Source organism: Lipomyces tetrasporus, assembly GCF_029532465.1.
Source record: "Lipomyces tetrasporus strain NRRL Y-64009 chromosome Unknown POJ06scaffold_6, whole genome shotgun sequence".
Taxonomy (NCBI): domain Eukaryota; kingdom Fungi; phylum Ascomycota; class Lipomycetes; order Lipomycetales; family Lipomycetaceae; genus Lipomyces; species Lipomyces tetrasporus.
The window spans coordinates 498497-516799 of record NW_026611601.1 but is presented as its reverse complement, the minus strand read 5'-3'; the positions used below and the strand labels follow the sequence as shown (position 1 = coordinate 516799).

At 48.3% G+C, this 18303-nt stretch overlaps 8 protein-coding genes and 1 non-coding gene across 9 annotated transcripts; 5 read left to right on the top strand and 4 right to left on the bottom strand.

The window, feature by feature from the left end:
- The first annotated feature begins 9 nt into the window (after positions 1 to 9).
- On the top strand, positions 10 to 2050 carry POJ06DRAFT_115281 (cytochrome P450). Its single transcript, XM_056184147.1, has 3 exons — positions 10 to 1523; positions 1572 to 1659; positions 1717 to 2050. The coding sequence occupies exons 1-3, from the start codon at positions 211 to 213 to the stop codon at positions 1786 to 1788; spliced, it is 1473 nt and encodes a 490-aa protein (XP_056043162.1). The 5' UTR covers positions 10 to 210; the 3' UTR covers positions 1789 to 2050.
- Positions 2026 to 3287, bottom strand: POJ06DRAFT_238476 (uncharacterized protein; the record flags this gene model as incomplete). The annotated part of the gene is made up of 2 exons (XM_056185993.1): positions 2026 to 2786; positions 2840 to 3287. 2 exons carry the CDS (start codon positions 3285 to 3287, stop codon positions 2026 to 2028), a joined length of 1209 nt encoding a protein of 402 aa, XP_056043161.1.
- Positions 3288 to 3414: 127 nt separating this feature from the next.
- POJ06DRAFT_115284 (uncharacterized protein) lies at positions 3415 to 5561 on the top strand. Its single transcript, XM_056184148.1, has 2 exons — positions 3415 to 3951; positions 4020 to 5561. The coding sequence occupies exons 1-2, from the start codon at positions 3679 to 3681 to the stop codon at positions 5364 to 5366; spliced, it is 1620 nt and encodes a 539-aa protein (XP_056043160.1). The 5' UTR covers positions 3415 to 3678; the 3' UTR covers positions 5367 to 5561.
- Positions 5562 to 6237: 676 nt separating this feature from the next.
- POJ06DRAFT_254298 (P-loop containing nucleoside triphosphate hydrolase protein) lies at positions 6238 to 7085 on the top strand. The gene is made up of 2 exons (XM_056187756.1): positions 6238 to 6797; positions 6853 to 7085. The coding sequence occupies exons 1-2, from the start codon at positions 6369 to 6371 to the stop codon at positions 6991 to 6993; spliced, it is 570 nt and encodes a 189-aa protein (XP_056043159.1). The 5' UTR covers positions 6238 to 6368; the 3' UTR covers positions 6994 to 7085.
- Positions 7086 to 7531: 446 nt separating this feature from the next.
- Positions 7532 to 7603, bottom strand: POJ06DRAFT_t53. The gene has a single exon. It is a non-coding gene; the product is annotated as a tRNA-Pro (tRNA).
- Positions 7604 to 10118: 2515 nt separating this feature from the next.
- Positions 10119 to 11780, top strand: POJ06DRAFT_254289 (amidase signature domain-containing protein). The gene is made up of 2 exons (XM_056187755.1): positions 10119 to 10420; positions 10472 to 11780. The coding sequence occupies exons 1-2, from the start codon at positions 10226 to 10228 to the stop codon at positions 11675 to 11677; spliced, it is 1401 nt and encodes a 466-aa protein (XP_056043158.1). The 5' UTR covers positions 10119 to 10225; the 3' UTR covers positions 11678 to 11780.
- On the bottom strand, positions 11765 to 13721 carry POJ06DRAFT_115268 (uncharacterized protein). Its single transcript, XM_056184146.1, has 2 exons — positions 13124 to 13721; positions 11765 to 13070 (listed from the first exon to the last, which is right to left on the bottom strand). Exons 1-2 carry the CDS (start codon positions 13597 to 13599, stop codon positions 11852 to 11854), a joined length of 1695 nt encoding a protein of 564 aa, XP_056043157.1. The 5' UTR covers positions 13600 to 13721; the 3' UTR covers positions 11765 to 11851.
- Positions 13722 to 14305: 584 nt separating this feature from the next.
- Positions 14306 to 16546, top strand: POJ06DRAFT_290961 (major facilitator superfamily domain-containing protein; the record flags this gene model as incomplete). Its single annotated transcript, XM_056190358.1, has 3 exons — positions 14306 to 15133; positions 15186 to 15344; positions 15405 to 16546. The coding sequence occupies 3 exons, from the start codon at positions 14306 to 14308 to the stop codon at positions 16170 to 16172; spliced, it is 1755 nt and encodes a 584-aa protein (XP_056043156.1). The 3' UTR covers positions 16173 to 16546.
- On the bottom strand, positions 16305 to 18302 carry POJ06DRAFT_254285 (uncharacterized protein). The gene is made up of 3 exons (XM_056187754.1): positions 17590 to 18302; positions 17250 to 17536; positions 16305 to 17202 (listed from the first exon to the last, which is right to left on the bottom strand). The coding sequence occupies exons 1-3, from the start codon at positions 18195 to 18197 to the stop codon at positions 16640 to 16642; spliced, it is 1458 nt and encodes a 485-aa protein (XP_056043155.1). The 5' UTR covers positions 18198 to 18302; the 3' UTR covers positions 16305 to 16639.
- Between the last annotated feature and the right edge of the window lies 1 nt (position 18303).

Genomic DNA, 18303 nt, shown 5'->3' with positions numbered 1-18303 from the left:
TGCCAAAATGAAGAATATTTCTCTGCTTAATCGCTGGCAAAATCCCCCAGCTAATAATCTAAGGTTGGGCCATTATATAGCGCCACACGCGGGCGGCCCGAAATGGTCCGAAAGTCAGTACAACGAGCACGAGATGGATTCTCCATCATTTATGGGTAACGACCGATCCAACAACCGCAGTGCGACTGAATTTTGAACTGACGGGATACAATGTTCGCGGCAGCCATACTTGTATTGGGACTGGCAGGTATTGTCGGTTTCCGCTTGCTCACAGGTTCACCATTATCCAAAATTCCAGGACCTGCAATTACGACCTTCACGGATGTGTGGATTCTGATCCATACGTACTTCGAAAGGCGCAACAGATTGATCCATAAACTACATCAAGAATATGGGCCACTTGTGCGATTGAGTCCGCATGAAGTTTCATTATCTGATCCGAATAGTATTAAGCAGATTTACGTTAACAACTACGACAAGTCGCAATTCTACTTTTTGTTCGACAACTACGGCGTGACTAATGCGTTCTCCGCAATTGAGAGGCAGGTCCATGCTCCAAAGAGACGCGTCATGCATCAGCTTTATTCCAAGACAGCGGTGACAGCACCTGGCGTGGAGCAATGTATTCGTGAAAGGCTCGCTCGGGCAGCAAGATATTTCGAGGAGTCACATAAGGAGAGCAAGGCGATTGATATTTTACAACTGTTTCGATCCATTGCAATGGATGTCGTTACGGCATTTCAATTTGGTGGCGATCACGGTACTGACTTTATTCGGAATGTATCCGAAAGGGACTTGATTCTGGGGAAATATAGTGTGCAGGCGCAATTCTGGTTCATAGGACCGTATCTTCCTTCCCTGGCGAAGTACATACTTCCAAAGGCTTTTGTGGAAGCACTAACGTTCACAGATGCATGGAACTTGGATAACTTGCGACGCTCGGGGCTTCCACCTGACTCGGCCGCGAAAAAGCTCATTGATGGCGGATTTTCTGAGCTGGAGACAGCGAGTGAGATCGCAGATCACGTTGTAGCTGGGCATGAAACCACTGCCGTTGCGTTGACTTACTTGTGTTGGCACGTTGCTAAGCATCCTGAGATCCAGGATAAGCTGAAATCGGAGATTAGAGCTGCTTGCGGGCCATCAGATGGCAAGAGCCCATGCTCTGTACTGCCAGCCTTCAAAGACCTTGACAAGCTGCCGTATCTTGCAGCTGTACTTCAAGAGACGTTACGATTGTATGCTCCGATCCCTGCAAGCGAGCCTCGCGTTGTGCCTCCGAGCGGCTATTGGTACAGTCCATCCTCATCTGAGTACGGCTCGAAGGCATCAAGCGTTTTCATTCCGGGTGGAACAGTTATTTCCATGCAGCCGTGGACACTACACCGCGATCCTTCAGTTTTCCCTGACCCAGAGACATTTGATCCAGACAGATGGCTTAAATCTGATTCTGAAGCACTGCACAGGATGAATAGGTCGTTTATGACATTTGGTGCTGGTATTCGGATGTGTGTTGGAATGAAGTAAGTCCACAATTCTGTAAGTGCTAGATCAACACTGACGATCTCAAGCCTTGCCATGGAAGACATGAAATTCATTACAGCGTTCATTTTCTCGAAATATACTGCGAAGCTCGGCGCAGAGACTACAGATGACAGCGTAAGTACCCTATTTCCGTTTCTAGCAAATCTTCGACTCGTGTTAACGGCTTATAAGATGTATATGATCGATCGTTATAGTACGCGGCCCAAGGCCAATGCTTGCTACGTAGAATTTGCAGAACGTTGAATATACTAGATTAGACAAGCAGAACAATCAGGCTGCTTTCAGACGTGCATATTAATATCATATGGTTTCATATTGCATAGGCGACGGTTCGTTGTAACTCTCCCAAATTGAACGGTAGATAGCAAATATAGCCCTAAATGTCTCACCACCCGATATTTGAGGTGTGCGAGACATCAGCACACACATCGCCCACAATACGAACTACACTATTGTTATCTAAAATGTTATCGTACACGCTTATAAATCAACTCTATCCCCGATGTACAATCTTAGCCTCCATAAATACATCAAGAAAGATCTAGTGGCAGCACTTTCTACAACAAAAATAGATCTCGGCCATGATACAACATCACCTATCCCGCCCGTGTTTCGAACAATGTCTGTCAAGCACTCGCGTAATACTGACGCTGTCTCGAAACCACAAAGTTGATTAACGAAATACCGAATCAGTGGAATATTGCGCTTCTCATTATACACGAATTCTGAGTCTTTCAAATTGCCGTTGGCTGCAGTGGTTGATATCCATGTCAATTCCGCGATTACAATCTCCTCTTCATTTGCCTTGTTCTGGTCGACGTAAAATCCAGATACTCCACTTAACCGCAAATTTCTCGCAGAAATCTCGAGTCGTCGTCGTAGCCTCCGTTCGATTAATGTGGCCATGTCTGAGGGCCAGCCGGTTTTCTCAGGGGCAACGCCGGCCATACTCCGTATATATTTTAGGTGTCTCCAATTTGACTGCCGAACATGCTCTCGCTTGAGAATATGATAAGTTGCTCCACCTACGATGTCTTTCTTTGATTCAGGTTCCAGAGGAAGATATGCATAATCCACGTCGGATTTATAGCTCTCGCTGGTCATAGTGTCACGAGCGGTAGACGATGCGCTGCTGCTGGCGACTTCGTCGACCTTAAAAAGTGCGAGTTCCTGTAGCAGATTTGATGGTAATTTGACACGCCAGTTTGCGCAGAGACGTGATTTACCGACAAGTGTGGCCACTGCAGAGGACTTTCAGCACTACGACAACACAAGAAAGTACAATGATACATACCGTACGGATTATTTTGCATGCGTCTAGAAAAATTAGGGAGATCAGGAAAGTTAGATAATTTCGTCCGACTTCGTCTTGCAGAAAACCATTTTTCGGGCCTAGTCAGAAGAATGGAACGGTTTAAATTGAAGTCGTCCTTGTCGTATCTGCTAGGTCGTCGAGATGGCCCCGGAGTCGGCGCAAAGTATACGTCTGCGTCGACCTTGTGTGCGCAAGCTTGTTGAACTCCGTCTTGCTGTGGTTCTGAAATTTCGTCCGTCTCTTTGTTGCGCTCAATTTGCTTAGGAGCTATAGTGAGAGAGCATCCGTTGGTCATGCGATCTCTAGTCACGTAAGACCTGCATTTCGTGGTGTTCTGCCCCCTCGAAGCCGATTTTAGCGCATGCCACTGCCTTGTCCGTGTAGAATTCCATCCAACAGCCAGCGCATTCTTGCTATAGTGATTCATCGTACATCAATGCATCTATTCCACATGCATTATAGGTGTACGCAGATACAGCGTTGTCAAGAGGGCGCGTACGGGTCCAAACACAAAAACGGCTGAAGCGACGCGTTAAAGAGCATCGGATCAACGCGTATGTGTTTAGGGTTAATTTCGCTAAACGGGGCTGAAACCGTGGAAGTACGCTCCAGGAACAGCCACTTTAACCGTGGCGGTGTCTTCCCGACACTCCGAGGACGACAAATAGTTCGGGCAATTCCCTCTCACCTATTACCACCCTCTATTTTGATTCCAGTAGACGTTCCACATAGATTGTAATCGTTACTGAGGAAATTCCAATTATTTGATTGATTCCATTTCAGTAGTGCAGATCACTTATTAGATCAGTACAAACACGATGGATTCAACCCCGCAGGAACGGCTCTCTCAGATCGCCAAATTTTCCACTTTACACCCGCGGCCCGAAGGACACAAGTTTGCATATGGCACCGCCGGATTTAGATTACTCGGATCACTTCTAGACTCGGTCGTGTTCAGAGTAGGGCTGCTTGCTGCCCTGCGATCGCGCAAGTTGGATGGAGAGACTATCGGAGTTATGATCACGGCGTCGCACAATCCGCCTGACGATAATGGCGTGAAGTTGATTGATCCGCAGGGTGAGATGCTCGAGGTATGATTGTTCTGCAACGTAGGCCCGTCGAAGTGGGTTTTGAAAAGGGACTAGGGCTGATACGGTAGGCTTCCTGGGAAACGTACGCGACAAAGTTGGCCAACGCGGAGACCGACGACGAATTAACGAAAGACTACCTCGCTGTTGCTGAAGCTTTAAAGATAAATTTGGACAGTCCCGCAAATGTTGTTTTTGCGCGCGATACCCGAGCGTCTGGGCCAGCTCTAGTTGCTGCTCTGAAGGATGGATTGCAGGCAGTAGCAGCGGACTACACGGATTACAGAATTCTTACTACGCCGCAACTTCATTACGTTGTCAAATGTATCAATACCGCAACGACAGCCACTCCTTATGGCAAGCCAACTGAGGAAGGCTACTATGAGAAGCTAGCGACGGCCTTTCAGATTGTGACGATGGGGAAGCCGAAACCACCGGTTATTACTGTTGACGCAGCCAATGGTGTGGGCGGGCCAAAACTCAAGGAACTGGCAAGGTACATTGGCTCGGACCACATTGATATTAACGTTGTAAAGGACGAAATCGACGCGGTCGAAAAGCTCAACCACCAGTGTGGCGCGGACTTCGTGAAGACCCAACAGAAGCTTCCTTTAGGTCTTGAGCCTGCTTCACTAGAGCTATACGCATCCTTGGATGGTGACGCTGATCGAATTGTGTTTTACTACGTTGATGAGGCGAGTAAGTTCCATCTTCTTGACGGCGACAAAATAGCATCATTGGTTGCGATGTTTATACGTGATTTGCTTGCGGTTTCAGGAGTGGACCTGCAAGTCGGCATCGTTCAGACTGCGTATGCAAACGGAAGCTCGTCAAAATATTTAACGGATATTTTGAAAGTTCCGGTTACTGTCACCCCAACCGGTGTTAAACATCTGCACCACGCCGCGCAGTTGTTCGATATTGGGATTTATTTCGAAGCCAACGGCCATGGCACGGTTCTGTTCTCCAACAGTGCCATGAAATCGCTCGAGTCGTTTGAGGCCCAAAACCCAGGTCAACAGGATGCGGTTACCACACTGCTATCCCTGGCGGCCTTGATCAATCAAACTGTGGGCGATGCTCTGTCAGATTTGCTCCTTGTTACTGCAATTTTGAGTCACAAAGTATGGGGTCCCGATGAATGGAATCTTGCCTATACGGATCTTCCTAACCGGCTAGTTCGGGTGGTTGTCAAGGATCGAATGGCATTCAAGACAGAGGATGCCGAGCGGAGATTGGTTGAACCGAAAGGATTGCAGGCACAGATTGATGCACTCGTCAAGAAATACAAGTCTGGCCGAAGCTTCGTTCGTGCAAGTGGTACGGAGGACGCGGTTAGAGTGTACGCTGAAGCTGCGACGCGATTGGAGGCGGACGAATTAGCCGTTAAGGTGTCTGACTTACTGAAGGTATTGTGAATGATGGAACTTGATCTTATTATGATGTATAAGACGACAAAATTGCTGTAACATAGTTCTTTTGCAATGCAATCTACACTACCTGCGAATTAAACTTATGAACTACAGTTATGAGTTTAATATTGCGGAAGGCTCTCGATACCGTAACAGTTGAAATCTCGTAAAGGACGAATAAAAGCGGGAGTCGCGGATATAGCTAGTGCAGATGTCACATTTGCAATAGGGATTCCGGCAGCAATGCCGAACTATCGCCCTGGTGCATCCTTCAGCATAAAATTTCGTGACTGCCGAACTCAAAGACATACTTGCCGGATTGCCGGAGCATTGCAGCAGACTAGATAATAACAACAAGGGATAGGGTTCAATGTCCGAAACTGCCGCCCCGGAAGAATGCCGGACACAATATATGATGACGATTCTTATCAATTCGAATCAAGAAAACGGGAATTTCTCCTCTTTATAGACGTGCTAATTAGTTGTATGATAATTTACTGGAGTTTAGGACGTCTTCCTGATAGACCATTCGTTACCCCCACACGGGTTCTGTAGCCGCAGACCCAACGTCGCTGGTAAAGTTTATAGTCGAAGTTGCTTGGTGGTGTGGGGGATCCTTGGCTAAGCGAACTAACTCGACATTTTTGGCTGCAACGTTGGGGCATATCGTACTTAGGGTTATATCAAATTGAGCTCCGCAAGTTCAAGTTCCGGCTCATATCCTGTGCGAACTGTTTCTCTTAGCCGGTCATTCGCTTTCGTCGTGACTGTATTCAACATTTAACTCTTGCGGCGTTGCATTCGTGCTGAAGTTCATTACTGAGATTCTCAAGGTACGTGCCGATTGTCCCGACGACTGGAACTCAATTCGACATGGGCGAGAGTCGCCGAGTGCACGGTGACTATGATCGTTGCTGTCCCTCGTGGTCTGACCTGCTAACGACTTATATCTATTAGGTCACTTGCCTTTCGTACCTCGTCCACTTCATCTACACTACCCTCTTCTCAATGTCACACTCTTACACTGTCTGGGTTGTCGCTGGCCCTGCGGGCTGTGGCAAGACAACCGTCGCGGAGTTCCTCTCCAAGGAATTGGATGCGCCATATGTTGAGGGCGACAGCCTGCACTCGGCCGAGAATATCCATAAGATGTCCATCGGCATTGCCCTCACAGACGATGACCGGGAGCCTTGGCTGAAGAAGATAGTGCCAGAAACATTTCATTCCATCAAGGCTCAAAGTAAGCCTGAGGGACAACATTATGGCATTGTCACCTGCTCGGCGTTGAAAAAAAAATATAGAGACGTGATTCGAGCGTCGATCAGAGAATTGAGAGACCGATATGGCGTGTCCGTTGGCGTCCGATTTTTGTTCATGTCAATGGATGAGGAGGTATTGCTTGAGCGTGTTCGTGGCCGACAGGGTCACTACATGAAGGTGCGTGTTACTAACTGGCAACAGTTCTGTAACGATTTAACTAATCAGGGTGCAGGAATCAATGGTCGCCAGCCAGCTTAGAATTCAGGAATTGCCCACTGTGTCTGAGATCGATTCCGTATATTTGAACGTCACACATAAGACGCCCGACGAAGTCAACAAGCTTGCCATGCAAGCTGTGCGTTCCTTGCCGTAATTGGTCGCCTAGTCTGCTCGAGTTTTGTTTGGTTTGGTGAATAATTAAGTTTAATTATTTCTGGACCTGTTCTTGGTTGATCTGGAGCGCGGTTTTTTTTGAATATTTGTATTAGGGATGCATTGTACTACTAGTGTAGACGACGACAAAGGATAACTCATCAGGGCAATGTTACCTGCATTCAATGCAAGCAAACTACTAGCAGTACCTCGTGTTAGCCGCGGCCTCCTCGGTCGACGCCAGTATGTCGAACAGTACACCCGGTTTCGCAAGCGGACCGAGTGAAGACTAACGAAGTGTCGACGTCGAATATCGAAATCCCAACTGACTCGACGTCCCGAGTATTGAAACGCTCTTACTAACGAAACCCTTTATTGAAGGCAGCACCGCTCAAAAATCGAACATGACCATGCAATCACATATCAGCGCTCCTCAGAATCAGATTCCGTTCACGCTATGTTTCGCGCGTTTGTCATGATTTCCATTAAATGGGCATTAAACCTCCATCCACACGATGAACAGGCAAAAACAAAAGACAGGGCCGAGCTGGGAATTGAACCCAGGGCCACTCGCACCCAAAGCGAGTATCATACTACTAGACCACACGGCCTGCTTCGGAGAAAGCAGGAAAGGCAAGGACGGTGGGTATCAAATAACCCTAACCCCACGAATAGCTTTCGCCAGTACAGCCTGTAAAATAGCTTGTAAAATACACTGGCTTTTCAAACAAAAAAATACACACAAAAAAAAAAAACCCCACCCACCATGGTCCACGGCCCTTATGTTTAGTGCGTAATTTCATGTGTAGCATATGCAAATATGATTAGATACAGAATTTTTTTTGGTAAATGCATATGATGGATTTATATAAAAATTATTGTATTAATTTCGATTTGTCTTCTTACGTTCGTTCTTTTTGGGGATTATCATAATGCTGCAGTTAGTAGATATATATTCGGCGCCGGGCGCACCCGACAAAGTCGTTTCTCTAACGTCCGGATCATGGCGCCTCGCGAGAACCGCCGCCTCGTTATTCCCATGCTGAAGGGCGAATCGTTTCGCTATCTTGGAGTCCCGATGGTGAAGCATCCCGATTATGGTAGCCACCCGGGCCATGCCGCCATGGTCATGCAGGGCACCATGGCTTGTCTAAGCCAGCTCCCCCTTTTCGACCTCCCAGACGTGATCTAGTGTCGCGCTCTCAATCCATGCGCTCTCAATCCACATTGTAGTTACTACTGTGCCCTTCACGTTCGTCGAAAGGACCAAACACTCTGGCTGGAGTGGCTTGTGGCTCGCGTGGCTCGTTAGTGCTCCGGATTTGGGGTTGGGTAGGGCTTGTGCTTTGAAACTTCGCTTTGGCTCTCATTTATGTTTCGGATAAAGAATTGTATGACGAACATGAGGTCGTTCTGATTCCAGTCAACAGGTAAGAAAATTGCATGGCTATGGTCTGCTCCTCATAGGTAAGACAACTGTCGGTCTACAGCTCGCGAGACAAATTGTTAGGTGGTACGAGGGACGACGTCATTGAAGGTTTTGGGTTGGGCTACCTACACCGGAAGCCGCACCAGCCGCATTGCTCTTCGGCGTTTGTTCGTGTTCGGGTTACCATTAAGCCCCCATTCCTCCCTTGTTGTACAATGTTCCAGTTAATCGAATCTTTTATTTGTGCAATATCTTGTTCTGGTTGGAAATACGATGGGTTAGGGATAATTCGCTGCTAGTTGTTGCTCTCTTTGACGCTTAGTTCTTTCTTTACAAAGTACATCTCAGATGGTGTCCCCAGAAAGTTTTCTGACCCCAGTCATCTTAACAACCGGACTACTAGCCGGTTCAGGGTTTTATCAATCGAACGAAAGGTGAAGATTATTATTCGCAGCCGTGGAACACCCAACTACTAAAGCGGGTTCAATGAAAGTTGGAATTAAGAGGTTCGAAGAAATGCCACATGAGTACTTCTAACAACTCAGCGATTTTCCAGCACTCAATTAATCACTCAATATTCCGCAGCACACTGCAGTTAGCCAAAGCTTTTAGCCACGCAACAAACATTGGCCGGAGACAGACGAGGTGTTCTCTCAGCGTGCTGGATCGCAACCGTGCGCGGAATTTGTCCAATCTGCACTATCGCAACTCGTCAGATAGAGAATTTCTTTCACTCATTTGCTCAATTCCTGAGAGGCAATAATTTAGATCTTGTGTTCCGCCGCAACAAGTTTGGCCTGTCTGTCCTCGATGTTGGCCAATATCTTTCTTTCCTTCATTCTTAGTTTCCTTTGCTTCCCTTCTTTCTTATGTTCTGTCGTACATTTTGTAGTACCTGTTTTTGTTTCCACTATTATTCGCCTGACTTTGTATATGTGGTAATAATAAACTGGCATACAATGCACGAATTCTGTCATGTTCGTGTCTCGCGTCCTCCGTACCATGTCTGATTATATATAACAGGGCTACCAGCAGTTGCAGAAGAGAGTACGACATCGCCATGCCTTATTACGGTTGGACGGGGGGCGGATACGGTGTGTTCTTGTGTATTCGTCTGCCATTCGTCTTCGATTGTTGTGTCCGTGGATCCCACGTCGTCTCGTCTCGGTGCCGGTTGACTTACTTGAAGATTGCCCTGTCAACGACTTTTTCAATACTTCTCGTCTCCTCCATGTCATTGGATTTTCCGTTTTGCAATTGTGCATAGTTAAAATTGAATGGTTTGAGCCCAATTTCGAAACCGCGGATGCCTGAAATAGTGTTCGTTCATTACTGTTTTATCCTGCCGCGAGCCTGTCATCGCATTTCTGTACATATCTATATTATTTCTCATTCCTTTCCGTTGGATTTTCTGTGCCGCGTCGTGTATGTCCAATGCTACTGATATGATGACATTGCGCTGGTTACTTAGTTAACATAAATATAACCGCGTGTAGCTCGGGTACTTTATTACAGCATTAGGTTCTCTGCTTAACGAAGTAGGCATTTGAAATGGACCTCGTAGGTGAGCTAATTTGTTTCGCCGTGCGACCCTACCAGCTACAGAACGGAATGTGTACGTCGTTTGTACGAGGGTGACGGTCACCCGAAGCCGGAGTACCAAGAACTCGAGCGCGCGCTGCGACGCAGTAAGGCGACATCGAAGCTATGGCCCCCCGGCGGCACTAGTCCTCGCTATCTATCCAACAATTTGCCTCTTCCTGCTCATTTGACACAGCAATTGATTGCATATATTACCTACGAAATGATTGAGACTATAGGTTGGACTATTCCGGAGTGGCTCGAGGCCCAGCGCGAGAGCTCATCCGACGAAGGTCTCGCGAGGATAATCGCTCAGGTCGCGACTTTCAGCAAAGATGATGTTGCGTTCATTACTATCGCCTCAGAGGACTTCCTGAAAGCCCAGTGGAAACATCTACAGGCAATTCCTAGGGCCAAGGTCTGCATATTTCTGTAACTGACTTGCAGTCCGTTGTGCTAATGTCCTCAGGAACTACCGCTCTATGGAGTGCCATTCGCTCCGAAGGATAACATCGACGTTGCCGGTCTCCCTACCACCGTTGCCTGCCCCGCGTTCAAGTACGAGCCTACCAAAGACGCCGTAATAGTGCAAATACTCAAGGCCGCAGGTGCCATCCCAATCTGCAAAACCAATCTTGACCAGTTCGCTACTGGTCTCGTCGGGACTCGGTCACCATACGGTGCGGTCCCATCCGCGTTCAATTCAGAGTACTGCTCTGGTGGTTCGTCATCTGGCTCGTCAAATGTTGTAGCCCGTGGTCTCGCGCCTTTCTCTCTCGGAACCGACACTGCTGGTTCTGGGCGTGTTCCTGCGATGCACAACAACTTGATCGGTCTCAAGCCATCTCGTGGAGCATTCAGTGCTACCGGTGTTGTTCCCGCCTGTCGTGAACTCGATTGTGTATCCGTCTTTGCGCAGAACCTTCGCGATGCAAAGACCGTGTTTGATATCACCGCCAAGTATGATCCGGTTGACTCTTACTCCCGTCCGCTGCCAGATATTATGCTCCCTTCTTTCGGTCCCAAGCCGAAGCTTGCGATCCCTGACGTGCCCCAGTGGTTTTCTGACACAGAGAATGCTCCACTATGGGAAACGGCCGTCGAGGAATTTAAGGCTGCTGGCGTCGACCTTGTCCCGTCGGACTTTACGCCGATGTACAAGCTCGGTGCCTGCTTGTACGAGGGCCCTTGGGTTGCCGAGCGCTACACTGTCGTCCGTAGGCTCATCGAGTCGGACCCAGATGCAATGGATCCCACCGTCCGTACGATTATCCAGCTCGCGAATAAATTTTCCGCAGCAGACCAATTCGATTGGGAGCATCTCAGACGGGATCTTGTTCGTGAGATCGAGACTAAGTTCGCGGACTTTGATGGCTTCTTGGTGCCTACTGCACCTTTGTCGCCGAAAATCAAGGATGTCCAGGCAGATCCCATAAAGCTCAACTCGAAGCAGGGAACCTACACTAATTTTGTGAATTTTGCGGATATGGCCGCCTTGGCCATCCCCGCTGGATTCAGACAAGACGGCATGCCGTTCGGAGTCACCATCGTCGGACGGAAACACACAGACTACGCATTACTGGATATTGCTCAGAAGGTCTTAAACACTAAGGAGCGTTGCCTAGGAAATTTGGGAAAGAAGTCAGTTGTTGGCGTTACTGACGTCATTGTTTGACACGATGTAAAGAGGAATTCATCACTTGCATTAACGGGAGGTAGTAAAATGTGGAACCATCATGTTACAAATAGACTAATCTAATGAACTTGTCATACGTTATCTTACACTACACTATTGTACAACGTTTTGCTATGCTACACCAAGTTCCTGCCAAACGTAATAACACGAAGTTCAACTCTCACTCGAGTTTGAATGCACGCGACCTTGCTCCACCGCTTTACAAATAGCGGTAGTCATTTGAGAGATCCCCTGGAGAGTTAACAGAAGCTGCTCATCTCTCCGCCGCTGCTCGTCGAGCGACTGCTTGTACATTGTCACAAATTCGCGCAGAATTCCCGCCGCAGATCCTGTCTGACGCGGTAGCTGCTGTTGCTGATTCGCGATGACACCAGGAGGCGGGTCAGCAGGAGGTGGATAAGCATCTGCGCTGTCTCTATCTTCTTCCCCATACTCGCCCTCGTCCTCTTCTGGCACAGTCGCACCATGTTCAACTCGACGTCGTTTTACGACTTCCGTTGTCACTCGGTCCAAGTTCCCAGATATGCCGTTAACATGGCGCATAGCCTGCCGTTGAATTGTAGATGCGACTCGCTGGTGGCCATTATTTTGCCGTTGCTGGAAATTGGGGGGTTGCTGGAAATTGGGGGGTGGATTAGGCGGGGGTGGGACAGACGCAGGATCAAACACAATTGGCATCCGCTGAAGGTAGTGGCTCGGTGGATTATTACCAGCTTGCTGTTGGTGCTGCTGTTGCCGTTGCTGTTGTGAAGTTGAGAACTCTGGAGGTGTATGTATCTGTCTGTCGCCAGCGTGCTGCATTGCTCCACTTGGGGGAACTGGATTTGTCTCGGTGTGGGTGCTGGCTCCCGATGGACGATGACCATACTGCGGTTGCATATATACATTATTTTGATGTGCCTGATGATCTTGCCGAATAATGTCATTACTATCTCTCGCAGAATGCGGTACTGGGGCAGATATGCTGTTGGGTATCGACCCAGTGTCGGAAATCGCCGCAGCGACAACTGGAGTCGATTGTGTGTGAGCTACAGAGGCGGGCGATTGTGGTTGTGACTGCCCAGGAGACCTTTGTGCCGGCGTCGGCGCAACCGAAACTCTGAAGATATTCATAAGAGGGGCATCAGGTGTCGCGAAAGTAGAGGTAGGCGTTGTCGCTGGAGCTAGCTGTATTCGTGATTGTATTACAGAGTAAGCTCGCTTTTGAAAATCTGACCGCTCTATTAGTGGTTCCAGAGCTTCGTAAACAACGTCGGAAATTGGAGTCATAGATTTGCTGAGATATCGTCTTTGCTCTTTGACTGGGATCTCCCACCAGCTCACGCCGGCCGGGGCACCAAACAACTTTCCGGTCTGAAAGTCTTTGATTCTTCTGTAGTACCAGTTAATGTAGCTCCCCCAACCTAATACGAAAACAGAGCCTACCGATAGGTAACAGTTAAAAACCCAAACTTCTCATGTAATGACTTTGCAGTCCTTTGAGGATTCATAGCACTCTTGACGAACACGGAATGCACTTTCTCGAAAAAAGCTTCTGCAGTTTCCGGCTTCTCTAAGGCAGCATTCGTCGCCGCGGCAGTACTCGTAACTGGATTGGATGCGGTAGGCAGCGCGATTCTAGTATTGGTGGCATACACTGACGCCGCCGTTGCCTCTCTGGCCGCGATCTCGTGTCGCTTGCATTCCTTGTAAGATTCAACTAGTGTTAGAATGTCTGCATCAGTCCAATTCCTTCCCACTGAGCTTTCAATGACGCGGAACTTCGAGGTATATGCGAATGGCGCGGCAGCGCTTTTTGAAATTTCAGACGGCGTCTGTTGCGGTTGCCCGAGAGGCGAATGTGATAGTTGCTGCATCTGCACCGTCTGCCGTTGTGGATGTGCGGCAGTTACCATCTCCATGGTGGCAAGATCCGCTGATGTCGAATCTGGGAACTGTTCAGGAAGCTACTTCTCGTCGACTGCGGGGGTATACGGGGTATGGTGCGGGACGGATATGGTTGCTGAGGTGGGGACCTGGATTCTGGAGCGGCTGATATCATGATGTACTTGCATAATTGGCGGTAATCTTCTTGGACGAGCCCATCCTAGTACAAAACTGGAAACTAATCCAGCATGGATAACAGCGCTTCCGCCGAGGCGATTATGGCTGCAAGTGTCGCTTGCGCGCGCATGCTGGGCTAGGTGCAGAATATTGCTCGCCTATCCCCGAATATAGCACCACGACTATTGATCCCTAGAACAGTTTTTCTTTTAGAGAACTATTGTATCATAATCGTAATCTTAGTCGTATTGGAATGATTAAAGCAAGGATAAACTACGATCTAGTCCTTCAACGTATCCGACGTTAGGCCCGAAGAACGAAGAGCAATATTTCAGCGGAATTAATGACTAAACACTAAAGCCGGAACAGTGGAACTAAAGGCCAATGACGTCTAGTTGTCCGCGACAATCCCAAGGCTCTCGTCATGGCGAAATCGCCTCTCATTGAGTGGCCTGGACTCTTACGGCGCAACGTATCATCTGCCGTAAGGTCACTCGTTGTTACTTCCGTGTCGTTGAGGTCTGTTCTTCTGTTCAGCATTACCTCGGTGCAAGCACCTGTCATATGGCAGCAGCAGATACCGCAACTGTCGATGCCAGGACTCCACCGGCGACAGAAGTTGACGCTCCTGCTATCGAAGCTCAGGACGAAGGAGACCCGAGTGATATATACGTCGGTGTTATATCAACGGACCCTGAAGCTCGGCCTCCAGTATTCAAATCCACAGTCCATGAGTTAGTCTGCGTCCTGATGCTGGCATTTGCACCGGCTATGAATTCAGCAGGTCAAGGCTCATTACAGTTAGCGCTGCCGACGATTTCAAAGTATTTCGAGATACAGGGGGCGGCGCTCTCGTGGACTATCACCTCTTATTCACTTGTGACTGGGTCTACCATTCTTCTTATGGCACGACTGGCAGACATCCTTGGTCGGAAACGCGTGCTGCTCATTTCCTACGGGTGGTACGCTGTATTTGCACTGATCCAAGGCTTCATAAAGAACGATATCGCATTCGACAGCATGCGCGGTCTTCAAGCGTTCGCAGGTGCGGCAGGTCCGCCAGCTGCTGTTGGTATTCTGGGAGTCATTTATCCCGCCGGAAGGCGAAAGAACAAGGCCATGGCAGCATTTGCTGCTGGTGCACCATTGGGCTTTATCATGGGTATTGTCACCTCAGGTATTTGCACCGAATTCCTCGGCTGGAAAGCGATATTATTTTTCTTTGCGATTGTCTATGGAACGTTCGCCATCGCTGGCATATTTGTGTTTCCGTCAGACGAAGTTTCATTCGCTATTGCAAACCGCATTGTGAAGGCGACTGGCGGTCAAGGATTAGTACCCGTGAAAAGAGATTGGACAACCAATCTGATGTTGCTGAAAAACTTGGACTATGTCGGTGCCGTGTTGTCGACAGTTGGCCTTATGCTCTTTATCTTTGCGCTAGCAGAATCGGGGCGGTGCGCCAAGTGGATGGGGAACTCCTTATATTATCGCCATCCTCATTGTCGGAATTTTGATTGTCGGTTTGTTTGTCGCGTGGGAGTTTTATGTCAAGAATCCACTGATGCCTATGTTCATTTGGAAGTATCCTGGGTTCGCTCTCGTAAGTCTCTCCATATAACTCTCCGCATTGTCATTGAACTAAAACTAACAAGACTATAAGTGTATGCTATTAGTTCTTTGCGGCTGGATGAACTTCCAGGGTGTTCTCATCTACTTCACGTCATTGTCTATGCAGAATATCCGTAAATATAGCCCAATATTGACGACGGCAGCCATGCTTCCGCAGGCAACCACCGGTATCGTCGTCAACATCGTCGCCGCATTCGTAATGCATATAATCCCCGGCCGCATCCTCATGATCATCGCCATGTGTGCGTTCATGACTTCAGCGCTCTTATGGGCACTTCAGCCGTTACATATAACATACTGGGCCATGACGCTTCCGGCACTAATGACACTCGTCGTCGGTGCGGACTTGGCGTATAATGTCGGAAATCAATTTTCTCTTTCAATCGTGCCCCCGAACTTGAAGTCCACTGCGGCCGGCATTTTCAACGTCACGACACAGTTAGCTGCGTCGATCGGCATAGCAGCATCTACTGCAATTGTCACCTCGCAGATCGGTATTGATATTGACGGACAGCCTCCAGAGATTTTGCATAGAGGTTACAGATGTGCATACTGGTTCGCCGTGGGAGTAGCTGGTGTTGGAATTATTGGTTCACTGTTCCTGAAAGTAGGCACTCAGGGTGCCAAGGGACAGACTGATAATGGCGAAGGCAAACCGGGTAGTGTTACAGCGGGCGCAAAACAAAAGGAGACTATTGGTGATGAAGAGCAGAATCACACGTCTTTCGCGGAGGACCGGATTGTTAATTCTGACATTGCTGCGGCCAACGATGTCGTTGAATCGAAAGAAAAATTGTAGATATAGTATAGTACCTGCATTTAGACATTGCATTGGGCCTTTCGGTTAGATTGTTTGCAAATTCAGATAAATGGTCTGCAAATGACAGTATAATCACAGTCATATATTCAAATACTGTTATAAAAGTAAGAGTGTAGGTAATAAAGAAGTGCTGAACTAATATTTCCGGGAGTCCAAACTGTCCAGATCTCACATTGCGGAAATGATAATTTAGTAAATTAAAGCGGGGTGTATCAAAACCATGGGTCGCATGAAACTTCTTAAAAATCGGCAGGGTCATGATAAAATCTACAAGTAGCAGAATAATACACAATGGTAAAAACACAAGCAAGAATAAGGCAACGCAATCCGTGAGCAAGCAAACAAACCATACCGTAAACACATAGCCAAGAGGGTACTGTACATTTCCATCGTGATATCATATAATACACACTAGAGCGAATCTGTAATAGCGGAAGAGTACTCTTCTACTTGTCCGTCATCGTCTGATTGCTACGAATCTGAGCTAACGTGTCTTCGACAATCTGCAACAAGCTTTGTGAGGTCGATGACGTACCTGTGTCACTACCCTCAATCTGGGATCCTGATCGGCTCAAAAGTGACTTCTCTGCGGCAATATCTAGGTGCAATTTCTTCGCACTCCCATCCTGTTGCCTTAGCCCATCTGCTTCTAACTCTCCATCTCTCATGCGTTTTAGTATCCTTTCGATAGAAAGAGGATCGTCCTGCGCTCTGGGCTGTATTAACTCCGATCTACTGCGATCTTTCCCCCGGCCACCGCCCGGTGTAGCACCGCTAGTAGATCCGTTCTGAGGGGGTAGCGGCAAGTCGTCTAGAGGATCATCTGGGTTACGTTTTATCCGAGGCGGCATGCGACGCGTTTGGGCTTGACGATTGACGATATCGAGAGCCGGATCACGAACCTTCTTTTCGTTGTCCCCACGTTTTCGAGGTGACCCCGACGTTATGGCTTCAGAATCTAAGAATGTCGCACCAAGTGGAGGATCAATTTCTTGCGGTGGTCGGAATGCTAAGAGTTCGTTAGAACGAATCATCTAACTAAACAAATGTGCATACGATAAATGGGCAGCGGGATATCATTAACAAAGTCCTCCGATCTGATCTCACGAGTCGGACCTGGAATGGGATAGGTAAGCGGCGCGTATGCCATTGGTGAGTCACTTTGCGGATTATAGACTTCCTTAGACGCGGAGGGCATCAGTCCAGATGGGCGCGTACCATCCGCACTACTTCGCTGAGGTTCGGGGCCCCGATAGGACGGAGGGGCCGGATGGTAGTCTGATGGGGGGAGATAATGCAGTCTTCGATCCGGAGATACCGATCGCTGTCGACTCCTAGACCAACTGAAGACGCGTTAATACACATTAAGTATAGAAAACGGAGCGTATAGGCTTACTATGGGTCATTTCGAGAACTTCCGTACCTAGAAGGCAGATCTGACGAAACTGGAGGATACGCACTCGGAGCAGGCGGTACGTAGCTTCTGTCATCCCTTCTTTGATACGAAGATGTGTAGTATCCTCGCGAGGAAGATGTTGATGCATGATGAGACGGAGCAGTTGACCACGGTTCACTGGGTCTGTATCCGGCAAAGCTCTCACGGGTACGTGAATACGGCTCAGGTGGCGCGCCGCTATACTGGTATGGTGGCCGGGAAGACGACGAGGATAAAGATGATGAAGGGTCATATGGCAGTGGAACATATTGATCATTCCGATCGTAATACGATGCTGAGAGACGGTCATCATAACTTCCCCTGCGATCATTGTATGTTTGTCTCTCTATGTACCTCTCCGGCGCATATACCCCTCTTTCTGCACTATATCCTCCCCGATCATCATAAGATGGCCGTCCATACTTAGCAGATAGAGGAATTGCAGCTGTGAGATTCACACTCGGCGCATAGCCCGAAGTTGGCGTTCCTGGCGGCCAGTGTGTTGGATAAGGCCCTTGCTGCGCCGATGTCGGCGGCGATTGCGACCGTTGAGGATAATACGTGCTCATATTGGTGACAGATCCTCACAAAACTATGCTCTGAGGAAGCTGTGGTTGGAATATGTCGGAACGAGACGAGGGATGTTGGTGATGGCTTCGCTTGTTAAAGATGGCG